Source organism: Aspergillus heteromorphus, assembly GCF_003184545.1.
Source record: "Aspergillus heteromorphus CBS 117.55 chromosome Unknown BO70scaffold_33, whole genome shotgun sequence".
Classification (NCBI taxonomy): Eukaryota; Fungi; Ascomycota; class Eurotiomycetes; order Eurotiales; family Aspergillaceae; genus Aspergillus; species Aspergillus heteromorphus.
In genome coordinates, this window is record NW_020290438.1 from 305,852 (window position 1) to 326,581 (window position 20,730).

At 45.9% G+C, this 20,730-nt stretch overlaps 4 protein-coding genes across 4 annotated transcripts; 2 read left to right on the plus strand and 2 right to left on the minus strand.

Annotated features, from left to right (window-relative positions):
* Positions 1-2,666: 2,666 nt before the first annotated feature.
* Positions 2,667-4,264, plus strand: BO70DRAFT_299843 (uncharacterized protein; the record flags this gene model as incomplete). Its single annotated transcript, XM_025539649.1, has 3 exons — positions 2,667-3,158; positions 3,218-3,685; positions 3,737-4,264. The coding sequence occupies 3 exons, from the start codon at positions 2,667-2,669 to the stop codon at positions 4,262-4,264; spliced, it is 1,488 nt and encodes a 495-aa protein (XP_025395620.1).
* Positions 4,265-4,789: 525 nt separating this feature from the next.
* Positions 4,790-7,971, minus strand: BO70DRAFT_344450 (condensin subunit BRN1). Its single transcript, XM_025541457.1, has 3 exons — positions 7,720-7,971; positions 7,073-7,646; positions 4,790-7,012 (listed from the first exon to the last, which is right to left on the minus strand). Exons 1-3 carry the CDS (start codon positions 7,791-7,793, stop codon positions 5,021-5,023), a joined length of 2,640 nt encoding a protein of 879 aa, XP_025395621.1. The 5' UTR covers positions 7,794-7,971; the 3' UTR covers positions 4,790-5,020.
* An 843-nt stretch (positions 7,972-8,814) lies between these two features.
* BO70DRAFT_374199 (sodium/calcium exchanger protein) lies at positions 8,815-11,860 on the plus strand (the record flags this gene model as incomplete). Its single annotated transcript, XM_025544956.1, has 3 exons — positions 8,815-9,051; positions 9,113-9,673; positions 9,704-11,860. 3 exons carry the CDS (start codon positions 8,815-8,817, stop codon positions 11,858-11,860), a joined length of 2,955 nt encoding a protein of 984 aa, XP_025395622.1.
* Positions 11,861-12,277: 417 nt separating this feature from the next.
* Positions 12,278-17,191, minus strand: pan1 (actin cytoskeleton-regulatory complex protein PAN1; the record flags this gene model as incomplete). The annotated part of the gene is made up of 5 exons (XM_025545540.1): positions 16,460-17,191; positions 16,334-16,397; positions 14,224-16,281; positions 13,535-14,080; positions 12,278-13,484 (listed from the first exon to the last, which is right to left on the minus strand). The coding sequence occupies exons 1-5, from the start codon at positions 17,034-17,036 to the stop codon at positions 12,278-12,280; spliced, it is 4,452 nt and encodes a 1,483-aa protein (XP_025395623.1). The 5' UTR covers positions 17,037-17,191.
* Positions 17,192-20,730: the final 3,539 nt, after the last annotated feature.

Here is a 20,730-nt window from a genome sequence, read left to right on the forward strand (position 1 = left end):
GGGCTGAATCAGCCGATCTATCACGTAGTTATACGTACTTACTTACAAAGTACCTAGTAGTTATATCTATATACCTAGTACTAAGTACTTTAGGTAGTATTTACTGTAGGGATACCATGGTAATTTATCTGAAATTGGAAAAGGAACACAAGGGAAAGGCTAGACCTACCTACCTACTAGATAGTACTTGAGTACGGAGTACTAGTAGTAGTAGTAGTAGTAGTAGTAGTAGTAGTAGTAGTAGTAGTAGTAGTAGTAGTAGTAGTAGTAGTAGTAGTAGTAGTAGTAGTAGTAGTAGTAGTGGCGCATTATTATCCACCGCGTGTACGACATACCTGGTACCTGGTACGTATTACGGTACGGAGTATAGGACGGTGTACCTACTATGTAACCAGTGGTGCCTTAATACCTTAGGTGAAAAGGAAGTTTTGAGGTGGAAACCTTGCACCAAATACCTATCTATCGGCATTTTGCACAGCCATCTCCAAGTAAATGGGTCATGCTATCATGTTGCTGGTACCGGGGATCTGCCGGGGGGGGCAAGAATGAGGCTGTGTGGCCCAGCTGAAACTTCACTGTGGCTGGCAGCCAGCCAGCTGCAGAGAAGCTGGATGGCTCTGGCCTCTGATCCAATCTCCGATTTCTAGACCCGGATGGGGCAGCCTGGGTGGCTGTGCCGCCAGACATGGCCCAGTAGGCTATCTAATTGGTCTTCCTCTCTGCAGCATCCAGAATGTCTCCAGCCTCAATTCTATTTTCAAAGCGGCCATTGCTTAGGTACATTATTATTACTCCGTACATACTATCGTATCTACTCCGTAGTATCATTGGCATTAGATATCTACAAGGTAGTACTCGTACTCGGTAGTTAGGAGCTAGATACAGGCTTAGATAACCGTGTTAGCCACCTGCTGGTCAAAGCCCTTCGCCTATTAATTAAGAGTAGAGTAGTTAGATACTCAGGCTCCGAGTCTCAGAGTCTCAAAGGAAGACAATCTACTCCGTCCTTACCTTGAATCTGGTAATGATGAATATTATTGAGCCAGCCTTGTCAACCAACCCAGGGGAGGAATTCGGCTAGCGTGCACAGGCCTAATTTGGCTCTGGTATCGTTGTATTCCCCCCCCTCCCCCCCCTCCCCCTCGCTCCCCCTCGAGGCATCTCTGCCACGATGGGCTTGTTTTCAAGTTCAAGTCTGGGACAACTTCCGGGCGGATAAAAGATGTATACAACCAAATCACGAAGACGGAAGAATTTGGTTGAATCATGGATCCATCACCCTCCATGATCACGCCGGTACTATCTGTTCACTGTTCACTGTTCACCAGAGAAGGGGACTGTTTAAGCGCCGGGGAGGAGAGGGGAAACTGGGGGAAATGTGACGGCCGATGCAGTGGACAATCAATTAGCTAGCCTACCTATGCGTGATGGTTATCAGTACTAAGTATCAACATCATCCGATCCACGGACGGAAGGGCTAGATAGATACTGTTCTCTCCTCTGTATCTATCTACCCATCCATCCATCCATCCAGCACCACACAAGGCCGGCGGTTCTGCAGCCCCTCTGGTTGGCCGGACCCTCAAGACGATCAGCGTTGGCGCCGGGAACCCGACGCCTCTCATTCGCTCCCCGGGTGACCAGAGGTGCATCCTGCATCGCATCGCGAAGTGATTGTGACTTCAGTTGACTGGACTCGACTCAACTCGACTCGACTGCACGGGATGCTCCATGGCCTTTGCTCCCGGCGCATCGCGGGCTTCCCCTCCCGCTTCCCCACTGTGATAAGCCAGGCCAACCTGCTCTAGTCGTGTCTCGCAACATCCAGTCACGCCAGTCACGCCAGTCACCGTCTGGCTTGCTCAACAGCTTCCCATGGCCGGTCCAATCATTGCGGGGGGCTTGATGTGCTGCATGTTGCCGGGCGCTTATTTCTTAACATACAACCAACCCCGTGCGATCCATCCCAAGATGCTAACCCCACCGGCCCCCGACGGCAAGGCCAGACAGGGTCAGGGCCCATCATTGATATTCAAGGCGGTTGTGCTGCCCCCAGAGGTCGTCTGGTCGCCGTGCCTCCTTCATCTCTTTTCTCCCCTTCAACGTCTCAAACACCGTCGGTCTGTCCGCTGCTTGGTTTCTTGGTCCATGCAACGTGGGATTCGAGGAACAATCCAACTGAAGACGATCAGCCAAGAAGGTAGGTGGGTGTTCACTGGCCCATGCCCTACATGATTATCTCCTCTCCTGTTGCCTGAATTTGCATGCACACAAAGACAAAACAAAACAAAACAAAATCTGACCTTTGACTGACCTGGTCTCTCTCAATAGGAGCCGAAGCCATCTACCTCTCCAGCTTGACCGTTCTTCTATCTCAGGTAGGTAGTGCCTTGCTGCGTCTCCGGACACAGTTTTGGGAGTGATCCCGTCCTGGCGCATTGCGGTTGGCCAGTGTGCTTGCATACTAACAATGTCTACAGCTGTGCTGCCGTGAGCACCTGCTGTAGCTCCTCTTCAGCAAGGCGTCGTGGTACTCCTTCTGACTATACGCTTTTTCTTGGACGAGTGGGATCCAAAACTACACCTGGCATCTGCTTAAGAAAGGTTAAGAGCCGGTCCTCTTCACCAATTGGCTTCCTTTTTCACCCTGCCAAACTGCGCCTTTGATGTCTGCGTTTACCAATAGCCACGATAGCTCTCCTCAGACTTACGAGGCGGTCTCCCCCGTGGATATTGTTCGCGGCCACAATCTTGGAACAATGGCACTGCCATCACAGCCCACCGTAACCGCAGAAGAGCGGAGCTCTTCCGACACTTCTATCTCTTCGCTAAAGGAGTCCCGGACGACTCGCTTTGCGGAAGCCACCATGGTCCAGTCTCCTGGCACTGCAGATGCTGGAAGCTCCCCCTTTGCTGATCCTCCCAACCAATCGCAGACGCCCCCTGATGTGTCGGATGTGGGTTTCGGTTACGTCGCTGCGAGTGACCCTGCACAACATACGTCGCATCATGACCTTCCCACACCGGGTCCAAAAAGCGCTCTCAAAGTTCCCGGAACCCCAGGTCGCACCCTGAATCCACTGAGCCCAACTTTCCGGGAGGAATTCTACGTGGAAAAACAAGAGAAAGTCGCAGAGAAAGAGAATGCCAGAGATCTAGTAAGTGAATATCGATGTGCCATGGTAGGCGTACCGAATACTTACATTCGTCGCTATAGCGTATTAAACTACGTGTCCGGGTTGCCAAGATGTTCCTCCGGTTCATCAATTTCGGCTGTAGTCTGATTGTTCTTACGATTCTGGGGACAACGCTGACGGTGTTCAACGTGACCAAGTCGCTCCCAGAGCGAAACACTTTCCCTCCTTGGGAATTTGGCACAAATCCTTGGCCGCAGTATCTGCTTCTGACTGTTTCGTGCATTTCTTTGATTGCCAGTATTGCTGTGTTCTGGGGCTACTGGAAAGGCGGCCACAAGCGCGCAGAGAAGTATGCATTTTACTATTCGGCCATATCGATCGGTGTCTTTGTTTTCGACCTAGTCATGTGGATTGTTGCTGCCGCCATCTTCGAGCATTCCAAGGCGATCGGGGATGACAAAGATCTTTGGGGTTGGTCATGTGTCCATAACGAGAGAGAAGCGTTGTTTGGTGACCAAATCGACTATGCCCTCCTTTGCCGTTTGCAGGTAGGTCGATCCCACACCTAATCAATTCTTGAAGCTAATATGGTCTCTTAGGACTGGGGGTTGGTTTGTGCTGTCATCGAGATAGTCCTCGAAGTCTTGGTCCTTCTAGTCTATGCGATTATCTTTTACCGGTTCTGGACCAAGAGAAAGCTTGCCAGGTCAATGGACCGTCGCGATAGAGCCAGGACAGACTTGTACCTGGCCCAGCTCTATCAGCGGTCCGCACCGAATACGCCTGGATTTCCGCACATGCCCAAGGCCCCCTTCGTGTCAACTTCCATACCCCAAGACCCTTATTCTGCAGCAGAAAACGGGGAGGCCTGTGAAACCCAGTTCGCCACTACACAAAGCCAGATTAAACCCCAGCCGGTATTTCAGCTTCAGTCGCCCCCAATTCGGGTGCAGCATGCGACTCCTCAGCCAACACAAGGGGAGTTTCCAGCACCCGCCGCGACCTCAGGGGGCCCCAATCAACACATGGGTGCAGCACCTGGCGAGCGAACGTACGAAACAGTACCCATTCCCGATGCCTATGCAAGCCCAATGAGCCCTAGCCTTCCCCACGGGGCTCATCAGTGAACATGCGCGTCGATGAATGGGGAAGCCCCCGGTGCTGGTGGCTAGAACGAGCAGGCCTTCTGTTCTACACTTGACTGATACGACTGTTGCAAGCAAACGGTACACAGCCTCCAGCCATGGATAGTTACTTCTTGATTGATTGATTTCTCAACACTTTGGTGCTAAACTGGTTGGCATTAATCCTCAACCCCCCTAACGGCTCCTTTTACCCATGTGATACTTTGGCTTCTGTATACACCAGTTTTTATACCACCGATACAATCATTGTATCTTGTGTTCTGTTTCTGCTCCCCCTCCATTCCTGGTTGTGTCTTAACCTGCTAAGACATGGCGATTTACCATTAGAGAACAAGCATCAGATACTGTTGATAGTACTGCACTTGGTTAATGCTCCAGATAGCTTCGCTGGTTGGCCATGTAGATCCTGCTACGGAAGTACCGTATGACCAACAGCAACCTTTATAGCAACGAGACATCAACAATATAAGGAAGTGAAAAAAAAAAGTACGTAATCATGAAAAGTATTGTTATTTGCAGGCTTGCCAGCCAGAAAAAAGGTAAATACCAATCGGTTTCATAACAGAGAAGCCAGCCCGATCATCCAAAATACAATAAGAAATGCCCACCAACTCCCACGCATTAGAAACCCAAGCCTATATCCCAACCAGACAACATCACTCCCATCACAGCCCGCAGTCTTTCACATGACTGTACATTCATTCATTTACGTAAAAGACAACCGCGCCAAACCCCAGGTCAGATGGCTCCTTCCTCAAGGACAGCGTTTGCATCCTTGGAGACGAAAATCTCTTCTAGCCTGCCTGCGCCAATGCCATTGGACCCGTCATCGTTTTGTAGCACTAGACCCTGCTCGTTGGCCAAGTGAAGCAAGCAAATGAAGCCAAAGGATGTGCTGATATCGCGCAGCGTTTCTGGAGCGTACACCGTTCTCAAGGAGTTCATAATATTCGTGAACCGGAGCGTACCATCTGCGTGCCCCCCAGATTCAGGACCCGGAGCTGGGTTGTTGTCCTCTGGTGGCGGCATAGATTGTGTCTCGGCCTCAGTTGTTTGTTGTTCGGATTCTTGGGGGGCGGCCTCTACTTCAGCCTGAGATACAGAACCGAAATTTGTCGATGAGATTAGCCGTTCACCCATACCTTTCCACATTTCCAGCTTTAGTCGTCGGACATCAACCTTTTTGGCAACTCGCGCGTATGCCACGTAGTCAGGTCGTGCTCTGCGGCCACCTTGCGTTACCAGCTGCGAGCCAAATCCCCCGCTATTCTGTGTAGAGCCAGGAACCCCCCCGGCCATGTTGAGGAGAGCAGCAAGACCGGATGCTCCTCCAGCTTCTGCAGATGCGCCTGGAGCTCCGTCAGAGGGTGGGGATAGCATCTCCCTGGCGTCCGCAAATGGGAGATTGTCATCATCATCGTCACCCAAACCGAGGCCGTTAGGGAATGCTAAACCATCATCATCTGCAAAAAAGTTGGCGTCATACGCTCCAGCAACGCCTTCATCAGACGCAGCGGCTTCTTCGGCTTTATGATTGGCCCAGAATACCTCATCCATTTCACCGTTCCCCGAAGTCTGATCTTGTCGTCGATGGCCAAATCGCCGGGAGCCCATCAATTTCTTCGAGCCCATCCTAGCCTTCGGTTTCAGGAAGAGACGGAGTAGTTGGCGGGAATTAAAGTGTTTGTCATCGGGGAGGAGGTTGCGCCCTTTAGTCTTCCACTGTGTCTTCGGCAGGGAAATGGTTGAATTTGAGCTGGCTGGCGTATACATCAACTCGGCGACCGTAGGGTCTAGAGGTGCCATGAAGTCGATCTCAAAAGGCTCCTTTTCCTTGCGTTGCTTCGGTGCCAAGTTGGCATTGGTTGCGGCAGTCTGCTCTTTGATCCGGCGAATCTTCCAGTGCTCTGGCCCAGCCCAATTCTTCTGCAGCGCATTATCGAAATAACTTAGTATACTTTCATGGTCCCGGTTGTCGGATTGGTGGGTGAGGGAGATGGTGTATGGATCATCATTGTCAAGTTCCTCCCCGTCAGCGTTCTCGTCACCTTCCCTATCTAGGCGGTGCACCTTCAGCATTGGTTCAAGGGCAGCTTCACGTGCCCATACTTCACCACCATCGCCGAAGCCTGCGTCCCCGCTCAGATCGAACCCTGCTAGAGTGGCATCATCGTCATCGAACCCGACAGCATTATCATCGTCGAGCATGATTCCTGACGCATCGTTTGGGTGGTGTCCTTCCTCTTGCCCCTTTTCGTGGCGCCAGTCTTCGGGGGCCTTGAGGAAGGGTATATCTAACGAGCCACTAGGGTCTCCAAGGTCGAAATTCTTCAAAGACGGGCAGATATCTTGGCTTTCGAGACGGTCCAAATCTGGGAAAAATTGACGCGTCAACGGAGCTATGTCGATTTCCACATCTTCATCAAAAGTATCGTCGGGCTGTTGTTGGGTATCAGACGAAGGGGAGCCTGGCTGCTCAGGTTCATCGGGATCTGGACGCGAATTCTCCGTGTCCTTGGTCTCTTCGGCAGCATCATCGCTGCTATCAAATACGATACGTCCTTGTCCATCGATTGACAAATGGTTCAGAAGCAAGCCTTTGGCGCCACCTTCATCAAAATCTGCAGAAGCCTTCTTGAACAGAGGATCAACCGAAAACTCTAGCTCAAACTTTTTCAGCTGGAGTGAAGCAAAAGAGGGCGCAAGAGTAGCTTCATGTGAGCGTTGTGCCTGGGTAACTCAAGTCAGTGATCACATCACGATATCCACATTGCCGACATGCGTACGAACCTTTCTCCGTGATTTTCTGGACGTCCCTTCCTCGCCGTCTTCGTCGTCCTCAGCGTCCTCGCCGTCCGCCCCGGCTTCGCGGGCTCTCTTATCCCGGCTATCTGCCAATCCACTTAGAAGCTTGCCGGTCTCCGTTGCCACACTATCGACTCTGCTGGTATAGATCTTGACACAGCCATCTAGTGTGCAGCTGGCTTTCTGGAAGTTCACGCCGTCGCCTTCCTTAAGCAGGGACATATCATGGAAGTAATCAATCAGGGCGAAGTTCCAAGAATTATTGGCATTGATTTTGTTGTCGGTAGCCATCTTCATCCACTCCTCGAAGTTGGCCAGGATAGGTACGCGCTTCATCGGGGTGACTGCCCTGCGTCCGTCTCCATCACTTTCCCGGCCCCGGTGGCCCGAACCTCGCGGCGTCGCGGGGCTCGTGCCGTTATCGTATACGCCTGTGTATCGTCGAGGTGGCATAGGGGTCTTCACGGCGGCCTTGATCTGGTCCATCTGACGGTCATGTCGGGCCTGCCTCGCCTCCATGCGGGCGGCTTTCTCGCCCATGTCATCATTGAGCGGGATCCTAGTGCAATTAGTGAATGGCCCGATGGCAGCGTCGCAGCATGACGTAGCACTCGTCCGGGCGTGGGACCTACTTGACGGGAGAGTTCTTGTGAGGGGTGGATGCGCCATTAGAGCGGCGGTGCTTGGAATTTGCTACGCGGGGCATTGTGGATGAATGCCGCGGTAGACGGACTGGTGTTATGGCTGAGGAGGGGGAAGGATTGGAAATGGGGATCAATCATTCGGAGTGGACTGTTCGTCGCGATCTGCGTAGTAGAAGGCAGAAGAGGACAGTGAGGACCAACGGTAGAGAGGACCCTGGTCATCCCCTTTGGTGAAAGGCCGCGGAGGAGGGGAAGGGAAGGCGAAGTTAATAATATGACCGACCGATCGGACAAACAATCAACAAAAAACATACGCCGCGCGACGGCGACCAGGCGCGCAGAACGCACCGGTTCGGCGGTTTCTAGTAAAGTAGTATATACGGTATCTTACCTGTCTTAATACCTAGGCAAGGTACCTAGGTACTACCACCTTACCTTACGTACAGGTCCCGTATCAGGTACTCGTACTAGCCGGCCCCGCGCTGTCAGGTGACCTTCCTCTTCCATTCTCGACTACTTCTCGACTTCTACTTTTGTCTACGCAAGACTTCGAGTCCAACTCGTCTACTTATATGACTATCTCTCGGTCCAGTCTGTTCTGGTATGTCCCGAGTCCAGGAGGCTACAGTAATACTTGTTGTTGCCCCCCAGATGGGGCCATCTCCATCTACCGTGTACCACGATGAGGATGGTTGATGCACCGCCACCTCCTACTCCATCATCTGAACTCTGACATCAGTCCGTGGCTTGTGCCCAGCTAAGCTGCCTTATCGGTGGGCCACAGTCGAGCTCCAACTGGGCGGGTCGGTCGGTGGTGCGTGCTGCGCTGGCTGCCACTTCCCAACTACTAGTTACTACAACTACTACTCCTCCTACTCCTACTAACGACTACGGAGTACCTAGGTACTCATCATTGTATCACGTCCCCCTTGCCTTGGCTCTGCTCTCGCCAATTTGACTCAATTGCTTCTCGCGTCCCCCCTCCCCTTTTGTTATGCTCATTCGCCTCTTAGGCTCGACTTAGAGAGCGCACTGTGATTATTCCCAGACAGTATCGCCCAGGATGCCGCGATCTCTCCAACCATGCTACCACCACTACTGACGCCCGACTTTCGTCGTCGACTTTCGGCTTCCCAGAAGCATCCATACTCGGCTCGGCCGTTCTGGAGCTGCTGTTTGGCTTTTACTGCCCTTGCTCTTCTCAGCTGGACTTTCGGGCGTTTAAGTCGTGATCCGACAGCTCCCTTGGCTCTGTCAGTCGTCGAACGACTCCCCGATCACGATGTCCCTCGGCTCTTTAGGCGGGACGACGCTCCGGAGGTATGTTAGAGTGCACCATCTGCCATGTAGAAAAATGCTCACCTCCTTTGCCTTTACCCAGTGCCGTCTAGTCCGCCAAGTGGAAGACCAATGTTCCTTCGTCCAGTCCAATTGCTCTGATCACGAGGACGGTCTTTTTTCATACCTCCAATTATATTATTGTAGCTTGGCCAATGCCAAGCCTGTTGCATTCATCATCATCGTCTTATGGCTTTCCCTTCTTTTCAGCACCATTGGCATTGCCGCCAGCGATTTCCTCTGTGTTGATCTGAGCACCTTGGCCAGCGTGCTCGGCTTGAGTGAAAGCCTAACCGGTGTCACCTTCCTCGCATTCGGAAACGGGAGTCCGGACGTCTTCTCCACCTTTGCTGCCATGAGATCTAACAGTGGGAGCTTGGCCATCGGAGAACTGCTGGGTGCGGCAAGTTTCATAACATCGGTGGTAGCTGGCTCGATGGCGCTGGTTCGCCCATTCAAAGTCGCACGGAGAAGTTTCATTCGTGACGTCGGGTATTTCATCTTGGCGGTGAGCTTCAGTATGTTCCTCTTAGGAGATGGTCGCCTCCATGTCTGGGAGTCGGCTACGATGGTCGCCCTCTATTGCTTCTACGTTATCTTGGTGGTGACGTGGCACTGGTACATTACTCGACAGCGTCGCTTGTATGAGAGGAATTTAGCAGCTCGATCGCATTTCCATATTCCGGACAACCAGGAGTTGGATATCGAAGAAGTGGAAGACGATGACCCCGGGGTCGCTTCGGAATCTACTAGTCTTCTTCGGGGTGAGGATTTCGATGCTTTGGAGAGGTCTGGCGTACCGACTTGGCAGGAAGGAGAGGAGGACGATGAAACTCGCAACCGATATCTTGCTGAAATACGCGATAATATGCACATATTTCGCCCATCCACTCGCAGGCGCAATACTCTGAATCCGATCAGACCAAGTCTTGTGGGTGCGCTGGAGTTTCAATCGGTACTTTCATCTCTTCAAAGGTCCAGGAATATCCACCGATATGAGTCCATTATCCTCGGACGGTCCTCCGATGACGAGGAGAGCTCGCAACTGCATTCGCTACAATCAGACAATGCATCTGTAGTGTCTCACCCACAAGCTAGTCGTCCGTCTGTTGGCGACCGCTTGTCGCCTTATCAAGCCGCTGGTCCTGCTCGCACTCGAGCTGCATCTGCCAATGCTGCTGCTGACCTGAGACTGGATACACGCATGTTCAGTTCCGGCCTACAACCCCGTCTTACCATCAGTCGACCCTCTGCTGATGAAACAGAAGCCGTGATGTCGGCGGACATTCATCAGCCAGAACAGAGTGCGGGGCCAAACTTATCCCCACAATTGCCCGACAAGGCTTCGCAAATTTCGAGTCCTGGGCCAAGCGCGCGTCTTCAAAGCCCCAATCTACTTGCACCTCCGGATACCTTTCATTCTCCCACCTATCAAATGGCAGGCTCACGTCCTCGTTCCCCGCTCCCGCTATCCCCGCGCGCGACCTCTCTCACGCCTGGTGCGGCTGGTGCGTTGCCCGAGAGTCCTCTGAGCCCCTTCCCAATCTTCCAGGACGCATCGGGCGCTACGCCCTCCAGGGCGCCGAGCATACGCCTTCCAGCCGCTTCTACCCCCTCTGAGGTGTTACAAATTCATGAAAGTGTCTTCGGTGGTGGGAGTAACCGGACAAGGTCGTTGTCGTGGTGGCCATCCATACCGTTTGCTTCCCAGCAGATCTTTCCAACGCTCTGCCCGACCTTGGCTGGTTGGAAATCCAAATCATTCTGGGAACGATTACTTGGTGTGGTTGCAGCTCCCAGTGTACTCCTCCTCACAATCACACTTCCTGTCGTTGAGCCTGTACAATTTGACGCCGGTGTCCCTGTTGTAGTCACTTCAGCAGATGGTGACAATGCCCCGTCGCCTGCTGTGAGGCTGCCAGAGGACAGCCCTCTTTTCCGAGCCCTTGATCAAGATTCCATACCAGACGTAGTCGACCGGAATGGCAAGCCTCATCCTCCACAGAGGCAATCCCGGTTGGATTCCGAGTTGCCTGCTGTTCAAACAAGCATTGAATCACAATCATCAACCTCAAAAGAGTGGTGTCTTTGGCTTGTCTGGGTGCAGCTTTTCATGGGTCCCTTTTTTGTGTCCTTGATGTACTGGACCACTGTGGATTCCGAATTGAAGGCCCGAAACCTTTTCTTGCCATCCATGGTCTCGCTTCTCTTCTCTTTGATATGTATCACGTGCCTGACAACCAGTGTGCGACATAATCGATCCTCACAACCCCCGCTTGCATGGCGTCCTACCCTTGCCCTTATAGGCTTTGTGGTCGCGATCTTCTGGATTGCAACCATTGCCACTGAGGTTGTCAACCTCCTGAAGACCCTGGGTGTTATTTTAAACATTAGCGACTCCCTTCTCGGGCTCACGGTATTTGCGGTTGGAAATTCCTTGGGCGACCTAGTTGCGGACATTACAGTTGCGCGCTTAGGTTATCCGGTCATGGCTTTGAGTGCCTGCTTCGGGGGCCCCATGCTCAACATTCTCCTCGGCATTGGCTTGGGTGGTCTGTACATGACTGTCAACGCGAAGCCAGAAACAATAGCCGCGACCGGTGGTTCGTACGAGATCCCTGTCTCCAAGGTGCTCATTATCAGCGGTGCTACTTTGTTAATCACCCTGGTTGGCCTGTTGATCGTGGTTCCCTTGAACAAGTGGAAGATGGATCAGAAGATCGGTTGGGGACTTGTCATTCTCTGGGTCATCAGTACCATAGGCAACGTACTTGCCGAACTTCTAACCTAGTTGCATTTGGTCTGCTTTCGATTTGCTCCCACTTTTCGTTGTGTGGGGTGTCCTGTCCACCTGCGTTTGTTTTGCTTACTATTGTATATATATGTGTGTGTGTGTACGTATTGACTTCTCACAATACGTTTCTTTCCAACGAATGAACTGGCAATCTTACAGAAGGAATTCATAGCTTGATAAACTTATTATCATCTACTTTATCATCTGCTTAACGTGGAGTAAATAAAGAGAGGCTGAACATGTAGAAATATTAATGCTGATTCATAATCTGACAGGAAGAAGGCAGAAATAATGCAACAAGAAACAGGCAAGTGCCTTGTTCATTAGGGGGGAGGTCCATCCCATAGTCTGGACGCCATAGGATCTTCAAGCGGAACACGAATTGTAGTTGACGGTGCGGTGGGTATTGCAGCCTCAACCCAGAACACGGCCCGCGGAGGAGGTCGTGCTCCGGTCATTTGTTTGAACCTTTCTCAGTCCCTTTCCTGCCTGAATGGAGGCCAACAAAGCCCCTCGACCAGCTCCTCCGGCTGGGGCGGACGGAGGCGGTGGTGGCGGGGGTAGTCCCGGGGGTGCCATGGAGGGGGCCGGAGGGGGCGGCGGCGGGGGGACGCCAGCTTCGACATGAACAGTCGGCACTGCCGGTGGTGCCGGTGCCGGCGGCGGAGGGGGCGGCGGCGGAGGGGCAAAGGTGGCAGGTGCCCCCGAGGTGGCCTCACTCGTCTCAGCGGCTGATGCTGCTGGCATTGCGGGACTATCCTGGACCGGAGTGGACGATTTAGAGGGAGACTTGTCATCCATGGCACTCAAGGGCCGTGGAGGGGCCATTGTGCCGAATAGGATACTGGCAAGCTGCTTCGCACTACCGCCGCCTGGCCGCTCATCGTCGTCATCATCGGACGAATCAATGTCTGACCCGGCCGCAGACCAGTCGTCATCCGCTTCGGGGCGTACACGAGATTTGCGCTCCAGTGGCCCAGACGCGGTAAAAACCGGCCTGGCACTTTCTTGCTGTTGGGTAAGGCGGTGGAAAGGGTTTGTTGACTGGGGCTCAGCTTTCAAGGCCCCAAGCTGAGGTGCGGGAGCTGGAGGCGAGACTTGATTGTCCGTAGGCTGACTGATTCTCTTGAAGTAAGGGTTCTTGGATTCGGCTTCCGGGCTGAGGCTAGCGGGCCCAGCGTGACTGCCAGCAGGAGAACTCGCGAGGCTGGCCACCATTTCTGGCTCCGAGGCTGGAGCTGAGGGTACAACGGCCGGAGGCGGCGTCGATGCAGCATTTGCCGCAGAGAAAACCTGGCTCTGAGTTGGGGTGCTATCCTGAGGGGTCATATCATAGGGCCCCTCTTCATCCGACGAGCTCTCCTCTTCCATCCCTTCCAATTCCAATTGAAGTTGGCGCTCTCGCTCTTGGGCCATGTCAAGTTCAGCACGCTGAGCTGCTAGCTTGGCTTCCTGTTCCCTCGCCGCCCTGGTCGCCTCTTCCTTGCGACGCTTCTCTTCTTGCTTCTTGATCTTTCCTTGTCTGACCTGCTCTTGGAGAATGGCAAGGCGAGCCTCCTGTGCGTCCTTTTCCTTTTGAAATGCTGCTTCACGCTCTTTGGCCTCGGCTCTGAATAGAGATCTATGTAAGCAATGCGTCAGCGGGGGATGCAGGGGTAGTGAGTCACCTACTCTAAACGGTTTGTCTCTTCTTCCTGCGCCTGTTGCTCTTCTCTAATAGATTGCTCTCGGGCCGCCTGCTCTGCTTTAGCTGGTCCATCCATTGCCTTCTTTATATCGGCTTGGCCTGCGCTACCGGTCCGGCCCTTTCGTGAAGGCGGTGCCGGAGGGGGCTTCTTGCCAGCCGGTTTGGCAGACTGCACCGCAGGTCCGCTTTGTTCCTCGGCTAGACGGCGCTGCCTCTCCTGTTCCCTCTTTGCGTCTTCCTCTTCTGCTCGCCTTAGGCGCTCTTCGCGTTCCTTTCTCTCACGCTCTTGTCGTTGCACGAGAGTCTCCGCGGAATCATTTTGGGGTTTGAGCCCAGCAGCTGCCATTCGTTCGGCAATGCGCTTTTGCGCACGTTCTCGAGCAGCCGCAACACGGTCCTCGTGTGTAGCACCTGGCGTTGATCCGGCAGAACCGGTTGGCGTCGGAGAAGAATGTGTGGTAGTTGTGCCTCCCAGTGGCGCATCATCGTACCGAGACCGCTGCTCTCTCACATCTGTTGCTCTTGATCGCCTGTAAATTCATTAGCTCGTTTCGATTCGAAGGTACAAACACGCATTGTGATACTGGTATAGAAGGGGAGGATCAAGAAAAGCAGGCGGAAAGAATAAGGCAAGAGGGGAAAGGATATATGGGGGACGCGCGAATATGCTTACTCTTCCTTGCGAACATGAGCAGTGCGACTACTGCGTTTCAAATCGTAAATGAAGTCCCGGATCACATCTTCAACTCCCAAAGCGTCCTCCCAACGCCGCCGTTCATGCTCACGAGTTGAATTCTGACTACCATCTCTGAGGCTGTCTTCCAGACTTCTCGCAAATTCCCGGACGCTATCCTCTACATCACGGGTCATTGCCTCATTTCTCTCTCTCTCAGCCTTGAAATTGCCGCTTTCGGCCTCAAGTCGACGGGCTGCAGCCCCGTCGTCGTCTTGCGAGGCAGGAACAGGCCGTCCAGCAAGCTCGGCCGCTCGTGCTTGCATCCTAGCACGGGCACGCGCTTTAATACGGTCAGCCTCTGTCACCATACCACCAGGGCCTGTGCCCACGATAGAAGAGGCGCTGTTAGGATGTTCCTTTGCATCCTTCAGACGGAACAACTCGAGTTTGACATCGGTAATTTCCCGCTCAACACGCCTTACTTCCGAGGCTACCTGGGGAACCATATCCTGGTAGGATTGCAGTTGACGACGTAGTGATCTCCGTTCAGCCCCAGTATCAAGGGCACGGAATGTCGCATCCGGGTGGGTGTCTATGTCATCCTGCACCCGTCGAATCCGGTCCATGAGGCTTTCTGCTTCTCTCCGGTCTCTCCGGTCCAAAGCATCATCCTCTTCGGCTTGATTTTCATCCTGGAAATCCACGGCATCCAGCATAATCTGGGTTTCACGGATTTTCTTCTTCAGCTGCTCGACAGACAACTCCTCATCGGACGCCTTAGACGCAGCAGGTGAGGGTGTTCGGCCATTGTTTCCAACACGGCGGCGAGCACTGGATCGATACCCAGCAGCAGCTTCATCGTTGTTTTTGAAAAGCGTGGCATCCTTGCGACCGACTCCAGGAGAAACCGCGCCACCGCGGAAAGAATGTTCTTTCAGATAACTTACACCGGTCTTTTGGGGTTGCAGGAATGCGCCAGAAGCCTTTCTGGTTTCCGCGTCTTGTGAAAGCATGGACTTGATTGTGCCGATCGAATCATTCAGATTCCTTGTAGATGGAGGTACAAGCTCTGGAGGCAGGCGGTTCGGGACTGGATATCCATTTAGTTTCCTATAAATTAAATGCATTGCCACGGCAAATTCATCCATGTTCAGTCGACCCCTGTTGTTGGGATCCGCTAGCGTCCAAATGCGTTCCAGGTCTGTCCGATCAAGACCACTCTGCCCCATGATTTCAATAGCAGTATCACCTCCGATGAAACCTTTGTGGAACCCATCCCAGGCTCGAAAGAGGTCGTCATAGATCTTTTTCTCTTCTTTGGTGATAGCCCATGGGATATGAGCATTTCCAGAGAGACCAGCAGCAGAAAACCCACCTTCGCGACCCGGCTGCGGCATCAGCTGCTGCTTCAGAGCCTCAATATTCGGCAAGCCGGATGATGGAGCATTGACAAACCCCCACTGGCCGGGTACCCCAGTAGGTTGTGCAACCAGCCCAGATACTCCCCCAGTCTGTGCAGGGCTCAAGCTTGAACCAAAACCAGTAGGCATGGGAGGCATAGGGGGACGAGGTCCATTATAGCCTGCTGGCTGAGGGTTGGTCATGAACCCAGTCGGTTGAGCCTGGAGTTGTTGCTGAGCTTGTCCGGGGAAGCCAGTAGCCTGTGGGGCAATGAAGCTCGATCCCGAGAAAGAGGGTTGGTTTTGCTGAAAACCTGTCGCCTGATGGAACCCTGTAGGTTGCGCTGTAAGCTGTGTGAGGAGATGCGAATTGGTCGGCTGCTGTGGCTGCGGTTGCTGCGGGGCCGGGGGAGCAGACTTGTTTTCCAGTAGCGGAGGATCGAAGCTGGGAACATTCGTTCTGGTTGGCTGTTTTGGCTGAGTGTCGGGGACCTGGAACGAAATGATGTCCACAACACTAGAAACCTCGTTCCTAATCTTCTCGGGGAGCGCGTCCGGTAGATCTCTACCCGTGATTCTGAGATTGCACAGGTACATAGCCAAGGCAAACTCTGGAAAGAATAGTTGCCCAGATTTGGTGGAATCCGACAAGATCCTACAACGATTAGCGGTCCAATTGCAGCAATCGGGCATAACCATTTACACACCATATTTTTGACAAATCACCGCCCGGGAGCTTTGACCGCAATAGAAGTTCTTTCGCCTTCTCTCCTGTAGGCAACGTGTCAGGAAGTGCAACGGGTCACCATATCCTTAAGAGGGGTCGTACTAACCGCTCATCGTCTGGTTTTCGCCAACCGCAGACTTGAAGAGTTGTTCGAATTTCGCCTGGTCTTGCGCGGTGATAAATGAGAGGCGAATGTTCGGTATCTTACTTCCAGCAGATTTGGGCGGCGGCGGCGGAGCTATACCAGCACCATCCTGGAAGGAGTCTGCTATCTCCGATGAAGTCCGAGGGGCCGAACGAACAGGAAGGCCAGTGCTTGAGGGGGCCTGGAATTGTGGAGGCTGCGCCTGAGCGGGATATCCAGTGAACTGGGGCTGCTGGGCAGGGATTCCAAAGCCTGCCTGCTGAGACTGTGGTACCGCGCCAGGGAAACCTGTGAATTGAGGTTGAAGCTGTCCAGTTGGGAACCCCGTAGGTTGGGGTTGCAACTGCGAGCCTCCGAACCCGGTTGGCTGAGGGGCATACCCGGTTGGCTGAGGAGCAAAACCGGTCTGATGCGGCTGCTGCAGTGGCTGCTGCTGACCAGGTGGGAACTGCGAGTATGGAGATGGCTGCACGAAAGGTGGATGTCCTGGACGAGCGCTGTTGGCGCCGCCCAGGAAGGAATTCGATGAGGAGTACATTACTGAAGTGTCGCTTGCATCAGAGACGGACGAGGCATTGAAGGGACAAAAGCTAAAGGAAGTGGAAGATGCGAAAACACAGTAAGCCAAAAACAATGTCAAGAGCGCTGGGTGAAGAAGTGAAGGAACCCGCGCGAGAATAATGAGGACAGACAGGCAACCACGGGGGAGTCTCAGGAGGGAGGAGGAGGAGCTGCTGGGTGACGCCCATAGCAGTTACATAATCAGGGACGCCGAGGGGGACTTACACTATAGTACTAGTACGGAGTAAACTACCTACTAGGTACCTTACCGGACGAGGGGGGGTTTATGGTTTGGTATATATATAGTATTTTAATAAAAATAAGTGTTTTTCAAATTATGTTATATATATATTATATAAATATAATTAAATATTATATAATTCTAAAATATATATATATTTTTTTTTCAAATATATATAAAAAATAATATTTATTTATTTATATATATAAATTAGTCTTTATTAAGATCTGTAATATCTTATAAATTTATTTTTAATAAATCTTAAGCTTTCTAAAGTATATTATAATATTATTAAGATAAATAATTATAAAATAATCTTAATAGTTAATACTCTGTAAATAAAGATTTTGTAAATTCTTAAAATTCTTAGATAGAGTGGCTTAACCTGACTATTATATCTTAATCTTAATCTGGCTATAATCTAATAGTCAGATTAAGATATAAAAAATTTTTAATTATATAATTAAGATTAGATTAAGATATAATTATTATTATAACTATTTATATTTATTAATTAAAAAGATTAGATATAATAGATAGATTAATAATTATAGATTAATTTATAATATATTATATATATACTCTTTTTATATAAATAATATATAAAGTATAATATATATTTAATTATAATATAAATATAATAATATTCTTTAGATATAGTCTATTATTTAATTTATTTAATTAATTATTTTAAGAGATATACTATACTCTAAAAAAGACTTTTATAAAATCTAGAGTGGCTTAATCTGACTGTTATATCTTAACCTTAATCTGGCCATAATCTAGTATCTAGATTAAGATATAAAAAAATTTTAACTATATAATTAAGATTAGATTAAGATATAATTATTATTATAATTATTTATATCTGCTAATTAGAAAGATCAAATATAGTAAATAAATTAATAATTATAAATTAATTTATAATATATATATTTTTTATATAGATAATATATAAAATATAATATATATTTAATTATAATATAAATATAATAATATTTTTTAAATATAGTTTACTGCTTAATCTACTTAATTAATTATTTTAAAAAATATATTATATTTTAAAAAAGACTTTTATAGAATCTAATATAAAAAAATAAAAAAAATATAAAATATTTATTTTTTATATTATTTAAAATAATAATTATAATAATATAAAAATTATAAAAATTAGATCTCTATCTTTATTTAAATATATATAATAATTAAAAACTTAGATAAGACTAGTTTTTTTAATTTTAATAATAATTTATTCTCTAAATTATTTTTAAAATTATTTATATTTTTATTTTTATTAATATAAAAAATAATAATTATCTTATTCTTTTCTTACTTTTTAAATATAAAAATAATTAAATTTAAATTAAGATTATTAAATATATTCTAATATTTCTTATTTATAATAAAATAATTAATATATATTTAAAATATAATTATTTTAATTATATTAAGATAAAAACAGCTTTGGTAATAATAATAGATATTTTAAAAATTATTAAAAAAATATTTAATATTAATATTATTAATTATAACTAAGAGAAAATCTCTAGCTATTTAATAAAAAATAAAAAATTAATTATAATAAAATTTTTAATAAATAAAAATATTAATATATTTTATAATATCTAAAATTATATTAATTTAATTAAAAATATTTTAAAAAGCTATATATTTTTAATATTTAAATATATTTTAAGTTTTTTATATATTTTAACTACAGATAAGAGTTTTTAGTATTAAAAAATATTATAAAAAATCTTATCTAGATTTAATAGTAATTTAAAGATTATTAATAATATATTAATTATTAAATTCTAATTAAAATAGAAAAAGAATATCTTTTTAAAAATAATTTAATATTTATAATATTAATTAATATTATTATCTAGTTATATATCTTTTTTAAATTTTTTAAGTTTTAATATTAGATTCAGAATAATTATAATTATATAAATATAATTTTTTATTTAATAAATATAATAATAATACTTTCAGAATTTTTAATATATATTATATAAATTCTTAAGAATTTTTTTTTTAGAATATCTGTTTTTTTTCTAGTCTATTAATTAAATAATCTAGATAATTAAAAAAATTATTATAAATATTATAAATCTTATAAATAGTAAATCTATTATTCTTAGAGAAATAAAAAATAAAAAAAAAAATTTAAAAATTTAAAAAGATATTTTATCTATTTTTATTTAATTATAATAAAATAAAAATAATTAATATTATTATATTTATAGTACTGAATAAAACTTTGAATTATTTAATAAAGATTAAATATTTAATAAATTATAAAATAGATTAAGTTTTAGTAGATTTTATAATTAAAAAAAAATAATAGACTAAGCTAGATTTAAATTATTCAATAAATAAAAACTTTTTATAATATTAAAAACTTATATTTATAAATTATATAATTTTCTAAATTTATAATTAAAAATTAATATAATAAATTAGCTGATAAAAGATTTCTAAAAAGTTTTTATAAAAAAAGATTTTATATTAATTTTTTATAGATAGCTTTTAAAATATATTTTTTTAAAAATTTTTAAAATATTAAAAAAAATTTTAAAATTTTATTATTATTTTTTTATATATATTTAATAATATTATTTAAGATTTTAATCTAAAATTTCTATAAAAAAATATTAATTTTAAATAATTTTTAAAAAATTAAAATTAATTAAAATATTATAAAATTAAATATTTTAACTAAATTAAGTTCAGAGTTCAGCTAAGATTATATTAAATATTATATTATTATTATTAATATTATTAATTATTATATCTAATAATTAATAAATAAGATTATATTTATATAAGATTAATATAATAATTATAACTAGATTCTTATTAATATAAAATCTAGATATTAATTAAAAATCTAGTAAAATCTTATAATAATTTATATTTTTTATTAAAAAATATTTAATTAAATTAAGAAATATTTTTTAATTAAAACTAATCTAGTAATCTATTATAATTAATATCTCTCTAATATCTAAAAATTTTAATAATAATTATATATATATCTCTTCAGATAGTTTTATAAAATATTCTTTAATTTATATTTAATTAGAAAAACTTAGTTTTTAATAGAGAGATAAAATAGTAAGATTAATTATATATTTAAATTAAATATATTTAATAGTTTAAAATAATAAATAATAGATAATTATAAAATATAAAACTTAATTCTAAAAATCTTATTTATTATAGATTATAATTTATAAAGATCTAGAAAAAAGTAATAATTAAAAAAAAATTATTTTAAAAAAATAAATAAATATTTATAATAATCTTTTACTTAGTATTTAATTAATTATTTATTTAGATATAATTAATAATAATTCTTTTTTATAATTCTTATAAAGATAATAGTTTATAAAACTAGTTTCTAAGTTTTTAATTTCTAGATATT